General features: G+C 45.9%; 1 protein-coding gene across 1 annotated transcript; it reads left to right on the top strand.

The window, feature by feature from the left end:
* Positions 1-2,791: 2,791 nt before the first annotated feature.
* Positions 2,792-17,196, top strand: Vps11 (VPS11 core subunit of CORVET and HOPS complexes). Its single transcript, NM_001108138.2, has 16 exons — positions 2,792-3,013; positions 4,821-4,969; positions 5,059-5,194; positions 5,680-5,843; positions 6,463-6,710; positions 8,305-8,506; positions 8,864-9,015; positions 9,596-9,782; positions 10,175-10,321; positions 10,438-10,626; positions 10,731-10,892; positions 11,380-11,519; positions 11,605-11,807; positions 11,896-12,067; positions 16,079-16,301; positions 16,709-17,196. Exons 1-16 carry the CDS (start codon positions 2,827-2,829, stop codon positions 16,871-16,873), a joined length of 2,826 nt encoding a protein of 941 aa, NP_001101608.2. The 5' UTR covers positions 2,792-2,826; the 3' UTR covers positions 16,874-17,196.
* Positions 17,197-17,860: the final 664 nt, after the last annotated feature.

The following is a 17,860-nucleotide window of genomic DNA, read 5'->3' as shown; positions in this document are numbered from 1 at the left end:
AAGAGTTCCACCCAAGATAAATCTTTAGCCCTTTTAAACTATTCTAAGGGGCCTGGAGAGATGGCTCAGCGGTTAAGAGCACCCGACTACTCTTCCAGAGGTCCTGAGTTCAATTCCCAGCAACCACATGGTGGCTCACAACCATCTGTAAAGAGATCCGATGATGCCCTCTTTTGGTGTATCTGAAGACAGCTACAGTGTACTTATATATAATAAATAAATAAATCTTAAAAAAATGTTTACGTTATATTGATTCTTGAATTCCTTCAGAACTGGAATTCTCAGGAGATAAAACAGTGAGTGAATCTGTGCACGTGGTCCTTTCCTGTTTACGTTCCCTGCCTGCCTGACTTTCCTAGAGTCAGAAAAGTAGAACTAATGGACAACCCTGGTGTGTGTTCTGACAAGTGTACCTTTAGCCTCATGCCCCAGAAAAATATATAATTAAAGATCAGCTCTTGTTTTATTTTCAAATAACTTTGATATTTTTTGACTAGGGAAACACCTTCCCCTAGGATAATTATACCTCTTTTTGCACCTGGGTGCTACAAGGACTCTCTGAAAAGCAAAAACACTGTTAGGTATAATTTTCTACATGAAATTGAGGGTTGATTACTGCCTCTTTTTTTTTGAGACAGAGTCTCTTAGGCTAGCCTTGAACTTATGGCAACCTTCCCGTACCAGCCTTTCAAATTACAGGCATGAGGAACCATCCCTGGCTACATCTGTTGTTTTTAATGCCTGTTCTCTAGGGTGGTGGTCAAGGACCTCGGTTTGCTCCTTAACCTTTTGGGCATTTAGTTCAATTCCAGGAAATGGGTAGTGCAAAAAATGTATTTGTCAAGAAGTGAAAAGCAAAGTAGAAAGTGGAAAGAGGCCAGTTTTTGCCTTAATATCACTCATCAATAAGACCTTATAGGGGGCTGGAGAGATGGCTCAGTGGTTAAGAGCACCCGACTGCTCTTCTAGAGGTGTTGAGTTCAATTCCCAGCAACCACATGGTGGCTCACAACCATCTGTAAAGAGTTCTGATGCCCTCTTCTGGTGTATCTGAAGACAGCTACAGTGTACTTATATACAATAAATAAATAAATCTTTAAAAAAAAAAAAAAGACCTTATAGGTACAGGCAGGGTCAGATCCAGACACCAGCGTAAGAAAGGAAGAGCACAAGTTGGCACACTTCTCCTAGTGCTACTCTCTTATTTTGTTTGAAGATGATGTTCATTATGTATCCCTGACTGGCCTGGCATTACAATAATTGTTGAGAGCATGTTTGGAGGTTCCAACAGGGGAGGTCAGCTACTCCTGTTTGAACTGAGAAATGCTCCTCTCTGTCCTGGAAGGAAAGGATCTTTGATAGTACATGCCACAGGAGGGCTACAGCCATACATGGAGTGATGAGAGAAGGGACATCTGCCTAGATAACAAAATTTACTAAATCAGTCCTAGTGAACAAGATGTCACCTTGACATCATTGTCACTTTCCTCATAATGCTTCTTTTGATACAAACTTTTCATGGTTTCCTCTGACACACAAACAGGATAGACTCAGGACACAGAGCTATCTCTACACAGAGCCGGTGGAACAGTCATGGAAGACCTTGACTCATTAAATTACTCTGCTCTCAAAGCTGCCACTCCCTGGTCTCTGCTTGCCCTGCCTCTATAGAAAGGATAAGAAGGTTAACAAGGTCTTGGGAGTTTCATTTTGCGTTTTTCACCTCAACAAGTATGTATTGAGTGTTACACACTCTGATACACAAGACGGAATATAATATTCAAGGGTGATTCAAAATATGTCGGTGACAGGCACAAACTTTTATTTTTTTCTTTCCAGCAGGTGAAAAACCGGTTTCATATACTTGATTTCTTTCATTTATGACCTAAAATATCTGATAGGCTAAAAATGTAACCCACGGGGCTGGAGAGATGGCTCAGGGGTTAAGAACGCTGACTACTCTTCTAGAGGTCCTGAGTTCAATTCCCAGCAACCACATGGTGGCTCACAACCATCTATAATGGGATCTTATACCCTCTTCCGGTGTGTCTGAAGACAACACTGTGCTCACATATATAAAATAAAATACTTTAAAAAAAAAAAGTGACCCACTGGGGCACAGCAAGTTAGAATTCACAAAATGTGTGACATCCTTCATTAAGAGCCATCAGTGTCTGAACATTTTATTGATTTGTCTGCCCCCTCCCCCAACTGCCACCGCAAACAAAACCCCCAAAACGTTGTTAGAGTAAGCTGACTGGTATACAGTGGTGTATTTAGTATTGGGATCTTCACAGAGATTACATACTAACATCTAGTTGCTTCTTGACATTTATAAAGTTTTATACATCTAAAAAGCTTTGAGGGGTTTGGGATTTAGCTCAGTGGTAGAGCGCTTGCCTAGCAAGCACAAGGCCCTGGGTTCGGTCCCCAGCTCCGAAAAAAAGAAAACAAAAACAAAAACAAAAAAATAAAATAACATAAAAAGCTTTGAATTTGATTGGGCAGTCTATAAACCACTTCTAAAACGGTGGCATTAAATTTCAGCTTTATTTTGCACCATTAAAAAGCTGATGCATTTGATAGCCTCCCAAAACATTATTCTCTGTACAGCGACATCGAACAGAGTATTTTAATTTTGAGACACCTTCTCGCTGCGGAGGGCACGCCGGCCTCGGATTGCGCCCTGGCAGTCATAACAAAGCATTGAAGAGCCACCAAGCAAGTGCCACCCCCTCTTGTGCGCATGCTCCCTTACATGGCTCTCACGTGATTCGCCTTGTGGTTCACGTGATCTTGCTTCCGGAGGCGTGGGCCCTCGTCAAGATGGCGGCCTACCTGCAGTGGCGGCGATTCGTTTTCTTCGAGAAGGAGTTGGTGAAGGAACCGCTGGGTAATGATGGGGCCACTCCCGGGGCCGCACCGACCTCGGGACCCACTGCTTCCAAGTTCCTTTGCCTCCCTCCTGGCATTACTGTCTGCGACTCAGGCCGCGGGAGCCTGGTCTTTGGAGATATCCTTCCTTTGGAGTTGGCTTTTTCCTCAGCGGACGCCCGACGAGTTCCTACAGCTGGAATGGAATCTGTCAAAGGCGCTTCGCGTACTCGCACTTAGATGCGAGCCCAGATGTCTTGTGGTCTGATGGGAGAAAGAAGGAAGTTCATATTTTAACTTATCAACTGAGCAATCCTGGGCAAGTCATCTAACTCTCGGCTTCAGTTTCCTTTACTGTAAAAACGTTGTCAGTGCCAGTTTGACATGGTTAAGATCAGTCCACTTGCAAATAGATGCAACTTACCTTTAAAAGATGTATGTGTGGGGTTGGGGATTTAGCTCAGCGGTAGAGCGCTTGCCTAGCAAACGCAAGGCCCTGGGTTCGGTCCCCAGCTCCGAAAAAAAGAAAAAAAAAAGAAAAAAGAAAAAAGAAAAAAAAAGATGTATGTGTGAGAGGTGTTACTGTCCCTGTCTAATGTAGGTGAGGAGATAAATGGGACAAGGAGTGTGTTTGCTTTGTTCATGAGATATATGGGAAAGCGCTTGGAATGTTTAAGAGGTTATGTGCATGTTATGTTTAAGAGGTTATGTGCATGTTCGTGGTTCTCTAGATTCTGGTGTTAGTACAGTCAGACCCCAGGCAAGGTCTGAAGCCTCCAGTAGTTACAAACTACATAGGTGCTACTCTTTCCTATAGAGACATTCCTCACTGAACGATGGGGTTATACTCAGGCGGCTCCATCATAAATGGAAAGTAATAACAAGCCAAAAATGCATTTATCATGCCTAGTCTACCACTATAAATAGCAACAGAGTATACTGTACTATATCAATGTTCCCATCTGGTTCCATTGCTGACTGGAAGCGAAACGTGCCCAGCATCACAAGAGAATATGGACCAGGTCTCAATGTGTTGGCCTAGAACAGACTTCTCCTGTCTGTGTTTGCAGAGACACTGGGATTAAGGGCTATCCTCACAGAGAGATCTTACCCATATTACCAATCCAGGAAAGGCTGGTACCTTCTCAAGTATGCCTTCTTCTCACGTGCTCTGCCCCTCAGCCCTTCAAAGTAGGATTTCCACTGCTTGTTGCTTTTGTAGCATTGTAAATTAAAAACAGCTAAGTTGCTGGCAACACAGATTGATCATACCTTTAATTTCTAAATTAAGCACAATAAGAAGTTAGCAACAATAATACTAAAACAGAATAGCTACAATAGTACCCTGCAATTGAAATTATGTAAATGTAATCTCTTTTAAGATAAGTACTGGGTGTGTTTCATTTCCTTCTTTCTTTTTCTTATTTATTTATTTATTTATTTATTTATTATGTATATATACATCATACAGCTTTCTGCCTGCGTGTATGTGCCTGCAGGTCAGAAGAGGGCACCAGACCTGATTATAGATGGTTGTAAGCCACCATGTGGTTGCTGGGAATTGAACTCAGACCTCTGGAAGAGCAGACAGTGCTCTTAACCGCTGAGCCATCTCTCCAGCCCTCTTTTTTTTTAATTTTTAACACAAGATCTCATTTAGCTCGTCTATAGCCAAGGATGATTTCTAACCCTCTTATCTCTCTCTACCTCTCTGGAGTTCTAAGATTACAGACATGTGCCACTGTACCCAGTTATATATAGTGCTAGATACTTAACCCAGGGCCTTGTATGTGCTAAGTGTCAGTTATGTTATGTCTCCAGCCCTGGCTTCTAAGATATTTTAACTCTTTGTTGTACTTTTAAAGCATAGAAAACACTGCCTTAGATAAGAGGTGGGGGAGGGACATGACATTCCTTGGAAAAGAGGCACCTTGACTCCCCTGCACATATGGAAGGCCAGATCTGGTTCTTGCCACGTTCTCTACAGCTTACAGGGTTCCAGGCCTACAAGCTACGGGTGACACACTTGTATCAGCTGAAGCAGCACAATATTCTGGCATCAGTTGGTGAGGATGAAGAGGGCATTAACCCCCTGGTAAGTCCCAGAAAAGAAAGATCCAGATACCTAGGAGTGGTTTTTGGTTGGAGGGAGACTAACTCTCCCACATCTGTGGACTTCTCCAGGTAAAGATCTGGAACCTGGAGAAGAGAGATGGTGGCAATCCACTCTGCACTCGGATCCTCCCTGCCATCCCAGGGACAGAGCCAACTGTCGTGTCTTGTTTGACCGTCCATGAGAATCTCAACTTCATGGCCATTGGTATGCAGAAAGAAGGGAAAACTCTCATTCCTAGTTTTTTTTTTTTTTTTTAAAGATTTGTTTATTATATGTAAGTACACTGTAGCTGTCTTCAGACACACCAGAAGAGGGCATCAGATCCCATTACAGATGGTTGTGAGCCACCATGTGGTTGCTGGGATTTGATCTCAGGACCTCTGGAAGAGCAAACGACTGAACCATCTCTCCAGCCCGTTCCTAGTTTTTTGTTTTTTTTTTTTTTGTTTTTATTTTATGTACATTGGTGTTTTGTTTAAATGTATGTCTAAATGATGGCATTAGGTCCCCCAGAACTGGAACAACAGACAGTTGTGAGCTGCCATGTGGGTGCTGGGAACTGAATCTGGGTTCTCTGGAAAAGCAGCCAGGGCTTTTAACCACCGAACCTTCTCCAGCCCCCATTCCTAGATTTTTAAGTACATTTTCTTTGAAGTGGTCTTTGCAGGTCACTGTTTGCTGTTTTCCAGGCTTCACGGATGGCAGTGTCACTCTGAACAAGGGAGATATTACCCGGGACAGGCACAGCAAGACCCAGATTTTGCACAAGGGCAGCTATCCTGTTACTGGACTGGCTTTTCGCCAGGCAGGAAAGACCACTCACTTGTTTGTCGTGACAACTGAAAATGTTCAGGTGTGATTAAGGTCTTGCTCAAGGGGAACCAACGGCTCTGAGAGGTTGGAGAGTCTTAAATTTTTAAGCATAGAACTTTGAGTCATCTGCCCAGTCTAATATTTTATTTCTTCATGTAGGAGAGACTAAGAGGTAGACTTAGGAAAATAACTCTGTGCTTGTAATAGCATAATGTGATTCTACCTGTTAGGTACAGTTAGACAAGAGCTTTCGCTCTCTTGTTCCTGGTAGTTCCTGGAGTTACGGGTGGTTGTGAACTGCCTTTAGAAAGTGTTTGGCACCAAGGATCAAACCCGGATGTGTGTTTACTGTGGTCACACTGGTGCGAACTGCCTCCCCAACCTAGGAACACAATTTTAATAACCAGCAAAGAACCATGGCAGTTCCTAACTTGCAGGATTCTGTGGTGTGCTTCTGATAGTATAAAAAGAAGGAGAATATGGCCCCCAGTCCATTCATCTAATGGCGAGGTGATAGGGATGGAGGATGCGAGCTGCCGAGGAGAGAACAGATGCTAAGTGGGGAAATAGTGGGGGTCAGGAGGGGATGGGATGTCGGCGTGCATGCTTGGGAGCCGCCTCTTCAGAGGGACCTGCTAACTTCGTCTTCCCTTTGACAGTCCTACATAGTTTCAGGAAAGGACTACCCTCGCGTGGAGTTGGACACCCATGGTTGTGGCCTGCGCTGTTCGGCCCTCAGCGACCCTTCTCAGGACCTGCAGTTCATTGTCGCTGGAGATGAGTGTGTCTACCTTTACCAGCCGGATGAACGCGGGCCCTGCTTTGCCTTTGAGGGCCATAAGCTCATCGCCCACTGGTTTAGAGGCTACCTTGTCATTGTCTCCCGTGACCGGAAGGTTTCTCCCAAGTAAGACTCCAAGGAAAAGGGAAAAGGAGAGGACTGACTTGTTCCCCAGAACTATTGTTTTTTAAAATCCAAAGCCTGGATTCAGCTAGTCTGTCACTTGAATTTTATGTACGTTGTTCTTCTACCTAGATTTCGTTAGCTATTTTTACTGGAAAATGTGTTGTTGTTGTTGTTGTTGTTGTTGTTTTTGTTTTTTTTTTGTTTTTTCGGAGCTGGGGACCGAACCCAGGGCCTTGCGCTTCCTAGGCAAGTGCTCTACCACTGAGCTAAATCCCCATCCCCGTTGTTATTGTTTTTTAAGTTATTTATTTTATGTATACGAGTGCTCTATCTTATGTATAATTGTATGCCAGAAGAAGCCATCAGATCACTTATAAATGGTCATTAGCCACCATGTTGTTGCTGGGAATTGAACTCAAGAACCTCTGGAAGAATAGACAGTGCTTTTAACCACTGAGCCACCTCCCCTTCCAGGAAAATGTGTTTTTGTTCTAGATATCTGTTGTAAAAATACTTAGTGAATGTTGAATGCTTCAGGGAATCCAACCTGGGATTAGATTTTTTTACTGTTTGGTGAAAGTAAGTTAGGCAGAACCAGAAAGGATTGAGTGTCAGAGGAATCACAAGATGCTATGAAGTATATGGCATGGGTTTTCTTGTTTGTGGTTTTCCAGAGCACTACAAAGGGACTGGCAGGTCTTTTGCATAGTGAGAGCACTTCCTGTTGGTTTGGTTGTGTATAATGTTCATGTATGTGCATGTGCATGTATGGCCACATATGTGTGGAAGTCAGAGGACAACCTCAGGTGATATCCACTTGGTTTGTTTTGGAGACAGTCTCTGACTGGCCTGGACCTCACCAAGTAGACTAGGCCGGCCTGTGGGTAGGCAACTATTGAGACCCCATGATCTGCCTGTACCCACTTCCTTGGCCCACCGTTGTACCTACTGTCTTATTTTATTTTTTTATCTTTATGGATTATGTGTGTGGATTTTGTGAACACGAGTGCAGGTGCTCTGGAGGGCACAGGCATCCAATCCCTTAGAGTTACAGGCGATTGTGAGTCACCTGATGTGGGTTCTGGGAACTGAACTGGGGTCCTCTGAAATGACTGCTAAGTGCTCTTAACTGCTGAGCCATCTCTCCAACCCCTGTACCTGGGTTGTTTGATGTTTTGCTTTTGTTTTCAGTGTGGGTTCTAAGGAGTGAACGGAGATCCTCATGCCCACAAAGAAGCACTTTCATTACCCAGCCCTCTCCCAGCCACTCTTGATTGTTTTCACTCAGCACATTGTCTAACTTACCAGGCGATGGGTGATTTTTTTGTTAAGTGCATGGACGTCTGAATGCTTAATTTCTACTCTGTTGGCTAGAATTCATGATAGGATACTAAAGGGTAAGACCAGGATTATGTGTTCTTTTCCACAGCCGTCAGCACAATTCTGCATGTATGAGATGAGCTGCTGGAGGGGCCAATGAGGTGATTTGTTCTAACTGGAATGGGGCAGCACTGAAGTTGTTTATCATGGGAAGGAACCACAGGGAACTGAGACGGGGGTGATCTAAATAGTGGGTGCTTTCTTTCCCGTGCAGGTCGGAGTTTACCAGCAGGGACTCACAGAACTCTGACAAGCAAATTCTCAACATCTATGACCTGTGCAACAAGTTCATAGCCTACAGCGCTGTTTTTGAGGATGTAGTGGATGTGCTCGCTGAGTGGGGCTCCCTGTACGTGCTGACCAGGGATGGGCGGGTCCACGCATTGCAGGAGAAGGACACACAGACCAAACTGGAGGCAAGGCCACCAGGTTCTCAGTTGGCATAGGCATCTAGAAGTAGCTTCAGGAAGGGGTCTCTTAGGTCACCTGGGCCCAGTGACTTCTCTTTCCTTTGGTCACACACAGCCTTCCTCAGTTTCTTTAGGGTCTAAGATGTGGCTTTGGAGGGAAGTAATGGCTGGGAGCTAGGCCAACCCTCCTTGTTTACAAAGACCTGTAGGTGAGGCGATTGATGTTGGTGTTGGTCTTGGGGTTATCTAGAGGTCTTTGTCTAGACTGTAGGCAGATTAGAACTCCAGGACTGTCTACTGTGTCTATTGTGGGAGGGTGTGCTATCAGGACCATTTCTACCAACGTTCTAATCTCTCTTCTAGATGCTGTTTAAGAAGAATCTCTTTGAGATGGCAATTAACCTGGCTAAGAGTCAGCATCTGGACAGTGATGGGCTAGCTCAAATCTTCATGCAGTATGGAGACCATCTCTACAGCAAAGGCAACCATGATGGGGCTGTTCAGCAGTATATCCGGTTAGTCTGGACGTGCTGTGGGGTGCAGATGTGCTCTGGATGCAGAGCAGGCAGCCAGAAGCCCATGCCAGAGGGGAGGGCAGAGGTGGGTGGTGGGTATTATATTTCATCAGGAAGTGTTCACTTTCTTGTGGAAACTGTGGTGCTGCCAGGGAGAGGAGAACTGGGGATTCGTACCTGTGGTCCCAGGACTGATGCGGGAGTGGGACTTAAGATTAGGGTATGCTATACAGTGAGCCTATCTTAAAACACAAGACCTGGGATGGTGTCACAAGCCTTTAATTCTAGTACTGGGGAGGCAGAAGGCAGGTGGATCTCTGTGAATTCAAGGCCAGCCTGGTCTAGATAACATTTCCTAAGCCAGCCTTGACTATATAATGAGACCTTGCCTCAAAAACAACAGGAACAAAAGAGCCGGAGTTGTGGGCCTCGCACAGTGTGGTTTACAGTGAGTCCAGTGTCACTGACACCAGACTGACTTTGTTAGATGTGGGCTTCACAGGACACACTTAACAGGCCTGCAGTGACCCCTGTGCAGCTCACTTGACAAAATACCTTAATCCTGATGATGTTTCCCTAGAACCATTGGGAAGTTGGAGCCGTCCTATGTGATCCGTAAATTTCTAGATGCCCAACGCATCCACAACCTGACTGCCTACCTACAAACTCTGCATCGGCAATCTCTGGCTAATGCCGATCACACCACCCTGCTCCTGAACTGCTATACCAAGCTCAAGGACAGCTCGAAGCTGGAGGAATTCATCAAGGTGAAGGGTGCTGTGGGATGGGGTGATTCCTAGTAGGCTTCGCTGAGCCTGAAGTGGCTTTACTAAGACTTGCTGTTCTTCAACAGGACGTAGGAAAGCAGAGGGCCAGCTTTATTTTGAAACCAGTGCTCTCTCCTCTATAAAGAAAGAAGAGTAGCTGCTCCTACTGTCTAGAGCATTCCATGGCACTGAAGCCCAGGAAGTGCCATTAAGGAAGCCCTGAGTTTGTAGAAATAGCTTCCTAATGATAGAGACAGAGGGTCTTCAAGCAGAAGCTGTAAGAGGCTGGCTAGCATGTTTTCAAAGCCCAGGATGTAATTGCTGTGATGTCAGATGCCTGTTGATTCTCTCTTCTGTAGCCGTGCAGATGATTCTGTTCAATGTCATTGCAGACGAAGAGCGAGAGTGAAGTCCACTTTGATGTGGAGACAGCCATCAAGGTCCTCCGGCAGGCTGGCTACTACTCCCATGCCCTTTATCTGGCTGAGAACCACGCACATCATGAGTGGTACTTAAAGATCCAGCTAGAGGACATTAAGGTGGGTGTAGTTCTTGCTTCGGGCAGAATACCACTTTGAGGACATTCTTTGAATAATAAAAATACATTCCCGGTGGATGAGATAGGGGCACTGCTTCACCTTTCACCTTTCCACAGAACTATCAGGAAGCCCTTCGGTATATCGGCAAGCTGCCTTTTGAGCAGGCAGAGAGTAACATGAAACGCTATGGCAAGATCCTCATGCACCACATACCAGAGCAGACAACCCAGTTGCTGAAAGGCCTCTGTACTGACTATCGGCCCAGTCTGGAAGGCCGAGGCGATCGGGAGTTTCCAAGCTGCCGGGTGAGACCAGGGACACAGTTTGAGTAGCAGAGATCACCTTAGAGGCCTGTGAGTACTGAGCCACCGTACTTAGCCACTGTGCTTCTTTCTTCCCTTTGTCCTAGGCCAACTCCGAGGAGTTCATCCCCATCTTTGCAAACAACCCAAGAGAGCTGAAAGCCTTCCTGGAGCACATGAGCGAAGTGCAGCCAGACTCACCCCAGGGCATCTATGACACGCTCCTGGAGCTACGGCTGCAGAACTGGGCCCATGAGAAGGATCCACAGGTAACCCTGACCAGAGCCATGGAGGCACTGGACATGTGGGTACTCCCTGGTCTAACATGTGTGAGGCCTTGGGTTCCTTCCCTAGCGGTGAATAAAGAAAAGTTAGTTCCTTTTGTGCCTGCTCTCCAGCTTTGTGGCTGCCTTTCGTTGCTTTACTTAGATCGGGTTCTCAACTTTCCTAATGCTGCGACCCTTTAATACAGTTCCTCATGTTGTGGGGACCCCAGCTGTGAAACTGTTTTCCTTGGTACTTTATAACTGTAATTTTGCTACTGTTATGAATTATAATGTCAATGTTTTGGGAGAGGTTTTCCTAAGGGGTTTAGACCCACAGGTTGAGAATCACTGATGGAGAGAGTAGTACCTTATCTCTGGGGCCAAATGGGTTTTACTGATGGGAAATTGGATTGAGAGAGACATTTAATCTACCCGTGTAAAAGACCTCGTTCGGTCTGATGACCAACAGCCCAACCACTTTCTCCAACAGGCCAAGGAGAAACTTCATGCAGAGGCCATCTCCCTGCTGAAGAGTGGCCGATTCTGTGATGTGTTTGACAAGGCATTGGTCCTGTGCCAGATGCATGACTTCCAGGATGGGGTCCTTTACCTCTATGAGCAGGGGAAGCTGTGAGTTTGGGGGACCCTCAGGGGAAAGGAAGGTTTGGGTGAGTTTTCCAGGATAACCCATGAGGTGTGTGCTGTCCCTGGCCAGGTTCCAGCAGATCATGCATTACCACATGCAGCACGAGCAGTATCGGCAGGTGATTGCTGTGTGTGAACGCCATGGGGAGCAGGAGCCCTCCCTGTGGGAGCAGGCCCTCAGCTACTTCGCCCGCAAGGAGGAAGACTGCAAGGAGTATGTGGCAGCCGTGCTTAGACACATCGAGAACAAGAGCCTGATGCCACCTCTCCTGGGTATGTGTGAGGACAGGCTGCTGCACCCAGGGACTCTGCATAGCTGCTGCTGCCTGATTCATTCTTCCCTCTTGGCTCCCAATCTCAGTGGTACAGACGCTGGCACACAACTCCACAGCTACTCTGTCCATCATCCGAGATTACCTGGTCCAAAAACTGCAGAAACAGAGCCAGCAGATTGCACAGGATGAGCTTCGGGTGCGGCGGTACAGAGAGGAGACCACTCGCATCCGCCAGGAAATCCAAGAGCTCAAGGCGAGGTAGCCACTCGGGAATGTGTGGGAGTGAGGCAGAGGCTGACGTTGGCTGTCACAGTGTGCTGCTGTATGCTTTCTCAGATGATTTAAGTGTGTTGGAGCGCCCACTTTATTTCTTCCTTTGTTCTCCCTTTTTCCCCTCTTCCCTTCGTCAAGGATTAATCTCAGGCACAGGCATTGGTTCTCACCCTGTGGGTTGTGACTCCTTTGTGGTCACATATAAGATATTCTGCATATCAGATACCTACATTATGATTCATAACAGAAGCAAAATTGCAGTTATGAAGTAGCAACAAAAGTAATTTTATGGTTTGGGGTCACCACAACCTGATCTTTTTTTTTTTTTTGGTTCTTTTTTTTCGGAGCTGGGGACCGAACCCAGGGCCTTGCGCTTCCTAGGTAAGCGCTCTACCACTGAGCTAAATCCCCAGCCCCACCACAACCTGATCTTGCTTAAAGGATCGTAGCATTGGGAAGGCTGAGAGCCACTGGGGCCTCCTGTCCACGGGAGGCACCTACTCTACCACTGAAACTATACATCTCCAGCCCTCTGAAGATGTTTTAGTCAATTCTTTTTTTTTTTTTTTCCCCTTCGGAGCTGGGGACCGAACCCAGGGCCTTGCGCTTTCTAGGCAAGCACTCTACCACTGAGCTAAATCCCCAACCCCGTTTTAGTCAATTCTTAAAAAAAAAAAAAAAAAAAAGATAATTATATATACTCCTGTTTGTTTTTTATTTTGTTTTGTTTTGTTTGAGATAGGGTCAGTCTATATAGCCATAGCTGTCCTGGACCTCCCTGTGTAAACTGGACTGGCCTAGAACACACAGAGATCCACCTGCTTCTGCTTCCTGAGTGCTGGGATTAAAGGCATGTGCCACCATGGCCAGCCATAAATCTTAGTGTTTAAAGATTTTAGTGTATGTGTTTATGTGTGCACGAGTGTGTTTATGCTTATATAAGAGGCCAGAGGGATATTGGATCTCTTGGAACTGCAGTTACAGGCAGTTGTAAGCCCCTTAATGTAGAAATTCAGAAATGAGCTCAGGTTCTCTTCAAAAGGAATATATGTGCTTAAGCAGTGACCCATGCCTCAGCCCTATTACACTCTTACAAATTAATTAATGTATTTATTTGTGTTTAAATGATGTATATCTGTGTGTTTGTCTTTGTGCAAGTATGTGTACTTGAGTGCAGGTTCCTAGATGACAAAGGCATGGGATCCCCAGGTGTTAGACGTACGTGAGTTGGGAATTGAGCTGAGGCCCACAGCAATGGCATGTGCTCTTAGCTGCAGAGCCATCTTCCCAGCCCCATAAGTCATTATTTATGTTTCAGTTTGTATTTGCAGTTCTGGAGATCGAACCCAGAGCCACTTAAGTACTAGGCAAACACCATGCCACTAAGCTGTATCTTCAGCACTCCTTTAAAAACAATTTTTGTTTTGTGTGTGCAAGTGTGGCTGCATGTATGCTACAGGGCCATGTGGAAGTCAGAGGACTGCTTTCAGTAACTCTCGCCTAGTTGAGGTAGGGTTTTATTTCTGCCATGCTGCATACCTGACCCCAAGTTCCCACCTCTAGGAGTGCTGCAGTCACAGGAATGCATTGTCACGCCCTACTTTTCCACATGGAGTCCAGGGCTCAGGCTCAGATGCCAGGCTAGCACAAGCAGCACTGAGGTACTCAGCCTCCTCTCAGAGGCATGTGTAGGCCAGGCTGATCAGGAACAAATGATTCCACTGCCTCAGCCTTCTCAATAGCTGCGGTTACAGGCCTGTTCTACCAGGCTTCGTTTGGGTTTTGGTTTTTCATTTTACTTTATGTGCTTTGGTGTTTTGCCTGCATATATGGCTGGGTGAGGATGTTGGGTCCTAGAACTGGAGTTAACAGACAGGTGCTGTGTGGGTGCTGGGAATTGAACCCCAGTCCTTTAGAAGAGCAGCAGCCAGTGCTCTTATCCTCTGAGCCATCTCTCCAGCCCATATCTTGGTTATTTTTGAGATAGTCTTACCCTGCCTCCTGGGCTGACCTTGAGCTCAACTCAAAGCAATCTTTCCGCTTCCTCCCCCTAAGTGCTAGGATTGCAGAAACAAGCCGTCACACTTGGACAGAAGTATCAATAGTGGAAATTATTCTCAAGTGCTCAGTCTTGAGGAGTTTGCTTTGTTTGTTTGAGACAGTCTCGTGTAGCTGAAGCTAGCCCCGCACTCCTTTATCTTCCTGAAGTGCTGGGGTCAGAGGCATTTACTACCATGCCCAGTGATAAGGTATTCTGTCTGTTCTGCCCATTACATTGTAAAAAATTATTATGAAATGATTTCTTACTCCACTTAGCCTTTACTGTAATGTCCAATGCCTTTCATGAATAACACAGACAAGTAGCCCTGTCTTCTTGGACCTGATGTCCTTGAGACATACATTATTTAGATAGGCAGGCTTGTGGCTACAGAGATGGCTCAGCAGTTAAGAGTGCTTGCCGTGCTTGCTAGGGACCTGGGTTCAGTTCCCAGCATGCACATCAGATGCCTCACAACTGTCTGTAACTCAAGGACTATTTTTTAAGATATATTTTACACACACACACACACACACACACACACACACACACACACACACACACACACACTGTAGCTCAGCACGCACATCAGATGCCTCACAACTGTCTGTAATTCAAGGACTATTTTTTAAGATTTATTTTACACACACACACACACACACACACACACACACACACACTGTAGCTGTCTTCAGACACACCAGAAGAGGGCATCAGATTCCATTACAGATGGTTGTGAGCCACCATGTGGTTGCTGGGAATTGAACTCAGGACCTCTGGAAGAGCAGTCAGTGTTCTTAACCACTGAGCCATCTCTCCAGTCCCAACTCCAGGAATTTTGATGTTTTCTGACCTCTACAGGCATCTGTACTCTAGTGGTGCACACATACACACTCAGGCATGTAAATACACATAAAAGAAAATCTAGAAAACAAATAGGTCAATGGTTACAGTGTTTGAGATAGTTGTAAATTCTTGGAAAATAAACAGAGAGAAGGGGACTAGAGAGATGGCTCAGTGATTAAGAGCAGGTCCTATTCTTACTGAACGATCTAGTTCAATTCCTAGCACTCATGTCAGGTACTCAACCATGTCTAACTCCACTGGAACTCATGTGCACACAATTGGAAAAAGAAATGTTAAAAATTAAAAGTGGCAGGAGGAGCTAGAAGATGGTTAAGCTTGTTATTGCTGCATAGGACTTGGGTTTGATTCACAGCACCCACATGGTGGCTGTCAACATTTACAACTTCAGTTCCAAGGGAGCCAGCATCCTTCCCTGACCTTCTGTGGTGCACATGCATATGTAGAAAAAACACTCATATATATGTGTGTGTGTGTGTGTGTGTGTGTGTGTGTGTGTGTGTGTGTGTGTGTGTATGTATGTATGCATATATGTATATATGTGTGTGTATATATATATGTATGTATATATGTATATGTGTGTGTGTATGTATGTATATATATAATAAAAATAAAGCCAGGTATGGAAAGCTTTAAAAAATAATGACAAAGGGAGAACAAAATAGTGTGTATGCGTGTGTATGTGTGTTTGTCTGGGGTGGGGCGGGGCAGATGTGAATGCCATGATACTGAAGATTGAGTGCAGGTCCTGGGCCTCACTAAGCAAACACTCTGCTACTAATTTAGGTCCGCATCTCCTCCTCTTACTGCAAACGTCTGCCACAATTTTAGATTCAGTGGGCAGGAAAGGCTCCTTTAAAAGGATTTGGTGGCAGTTTGAAAACTGGAAGAGGGCAATTTATCCTCCTGGATGACTTGCTCTGAGAAAACTTTGCTCCAGGTTGGAGCTTTTGTACCTCTTTGACTCCCTTTGGGTGGTAAGAACAGGCAGGGTTTCTGTGTCCTCCGTAGGGACCATGTACATCCTGTTTCTTCCTCTACTGGGTGCTTGTCCCTGCCCTCATTATTTGCCACTGTTTGTCTCCTGCCTGTAGTCCAAAGATTTTCCAGAAGACCAAGTGCAGCATCTGTAACAGTGCCTTGGAGCTGCCTTCAGTCCACTTCCTGTGTGGCCACTCCTTCCACCAACACTGCTTTGAGAGCTACTCAGAAAGTGATGCTGACTGCCCCACCTGCCTCCCTGAGAATCGGAAGGTGATGGATATGATCCGGGCCCAGGAACAGAAACGAGATCTCCATGATCAATTCCAGCATCAGGTGGGCATGAGCAGGTTAAAAGGGGCGGGCTAGGGTGTGTGGTTTGGAGAGGGACAGAAGTAGTTTAGAGCACAGGAAGTACTCTTGAGAACCTGAATTAATTTCATCATGTGTGCCACCATCAGTGCCACAGGGTCCATGGAGTGCCAGAGGATTTGTTCCCTTTTTTTTAAAGATTTATTTATTTATTATATATAAGTACACTGTAGCTGTCTTCAGACACACCAGAAGAGGGCATCGGATCTCTTTACAGATGGTTGTGAGCCACCATGTGGTTGCTGGGAATTGAACTCATGACCTCTGGAAGAGCAGTCGGGTGCTCTTAACCGCTGAGCCATCTCTCCAGCCCTTGTTCCCTTTTCAGTTAGCAAGTGTGGGCTGTAGCTCTGACTCTTTGTTCCTTCTAGCTCAAGTGCTCGAATGACAGCTTCTCCGTGATTGCGGACTACTTTGGCCGAGGGGTTTTCAACAAGCTGACTCTGCTGACCGATCCCCCTACAGCCAGACTGACCCCCAGCCTGGAGGCTGGGCTACAGCGGGACCTGCTGATGCACTCCAGGAGGGGAACGTAATTAAGCAGCCCCTGGGAAAGCCTGCAACCCTGGGCTCTAAACAAGGATGGGCCTGAGGGACATCCGGTAGCAGACATGACCACAGTTCCAGACCTCGACACTCAAGAAGGGGATCTGCTTTTCCTGCCTCCCTTTGCCAGCCTGCTATCCCTCCTGCTGACCAGCAATATAGATTATTCCACACCAGTGAGGAGGGCACCTCGGCAACCTCTCTGTGGACAATAGCTGCTTTATCCTCTGTTCAAGGGCACCAGGCTGTGCTTGGGTCCTTGCTCCCAGAGCCTATAAATAAAAGAGTATAATAATAACATGAGGGTTGAAAATACTTTATGGAGACTTTGCAGGTGTTTTCTCTTCTGTTTTTGAGACAGAATCTCATTGTGTATCCCTGGCCGGCTTATAACTCATTATGTAGACCAGGCTGGCCTCAAACTGGCCAAGATCCTCCTGCTTCTGTCTCCTGAGTCTGGGATTAAAGGCATATGCCATCACACCTAGCCCTCAGGTGACTGATATCTAAGAAGATCCTGAGTTCTATTTCCCCACCTGTGCTCTTCCTGTCTGGTTGGCTCCACAGCACCTCAGTAGTGGGTTGGGGCCTGTGACATCTGGGAAAGTTAAACTCACTGAAGAACTTCATCATCTTAGCACACAGGGCAGGTGCATCACTAAGCTATATACTAGCTGCCTTCTGGACAACCTCTTCAAAAGGCCCACTGAAGTGGTGGCATACACTGGTAAACAAGAAACTGAGGCAGGAGGATCACAAATTAGGAACAGCCTCGCTACAGAGCAAGCTCCAGGCCAGGCTGGGCTATTTGTCTGGCTACTGAAGACCTTGCCTCAAAATGTGACTGAACAGAAGTACATCCAGGAGCAAGACAAGCAAAACAGCTCTTGCTCAGTCACGCAGGGATCGGATGACCCTCCTCCCATGCCTGTGACCCAGTACTTCTGAGGAGGAGACCGGAGAGTCAGGGCTTAAAG

Source organism: Rattus norvegicus, chromosome 8, assembly GCF_021556685.1.
Source record: "Rattus norvegicus strain SHRSP/BbbUtx chromosome 8, alternate assembly SHRSP_T2T, whole genome shotgun sequence".
Lineage (NCBI taxonomy): Eukaryota > Metazoa > Chordata > Mammalia > Rodentia > Muridae > Rattus > Rattus norvegicus.
This window is presented reverse-complemented; position numbering and strand designations above follow the sequence as displayed.

Excerpts from the sequence above, each read along its gene's own strand:
- Vps11 (NM_001108138.2), top strand. The coding sequence starts at position 2,827 with ATGGCGGCCTACCTGCAGTGGCGGCGATTCGTTTTCTTCGAGAAGGAG. Across the intron at positions 3,014-4,820 it reads CGGGAGCCTGGTCTTTGGAG|ATATGGAAGGCCAGATCTGG; the intron begins ATATCCTTCCTT and ends ACTCCCCTGCAC. Across the intron at positions 10,893-11,379 it reads CCCATGAGAAGGATCCACAG|GCCAAGGAGAAACTTCATGC; the intron begins GTAACCCTGACC and ends TTTCTCCAACAG.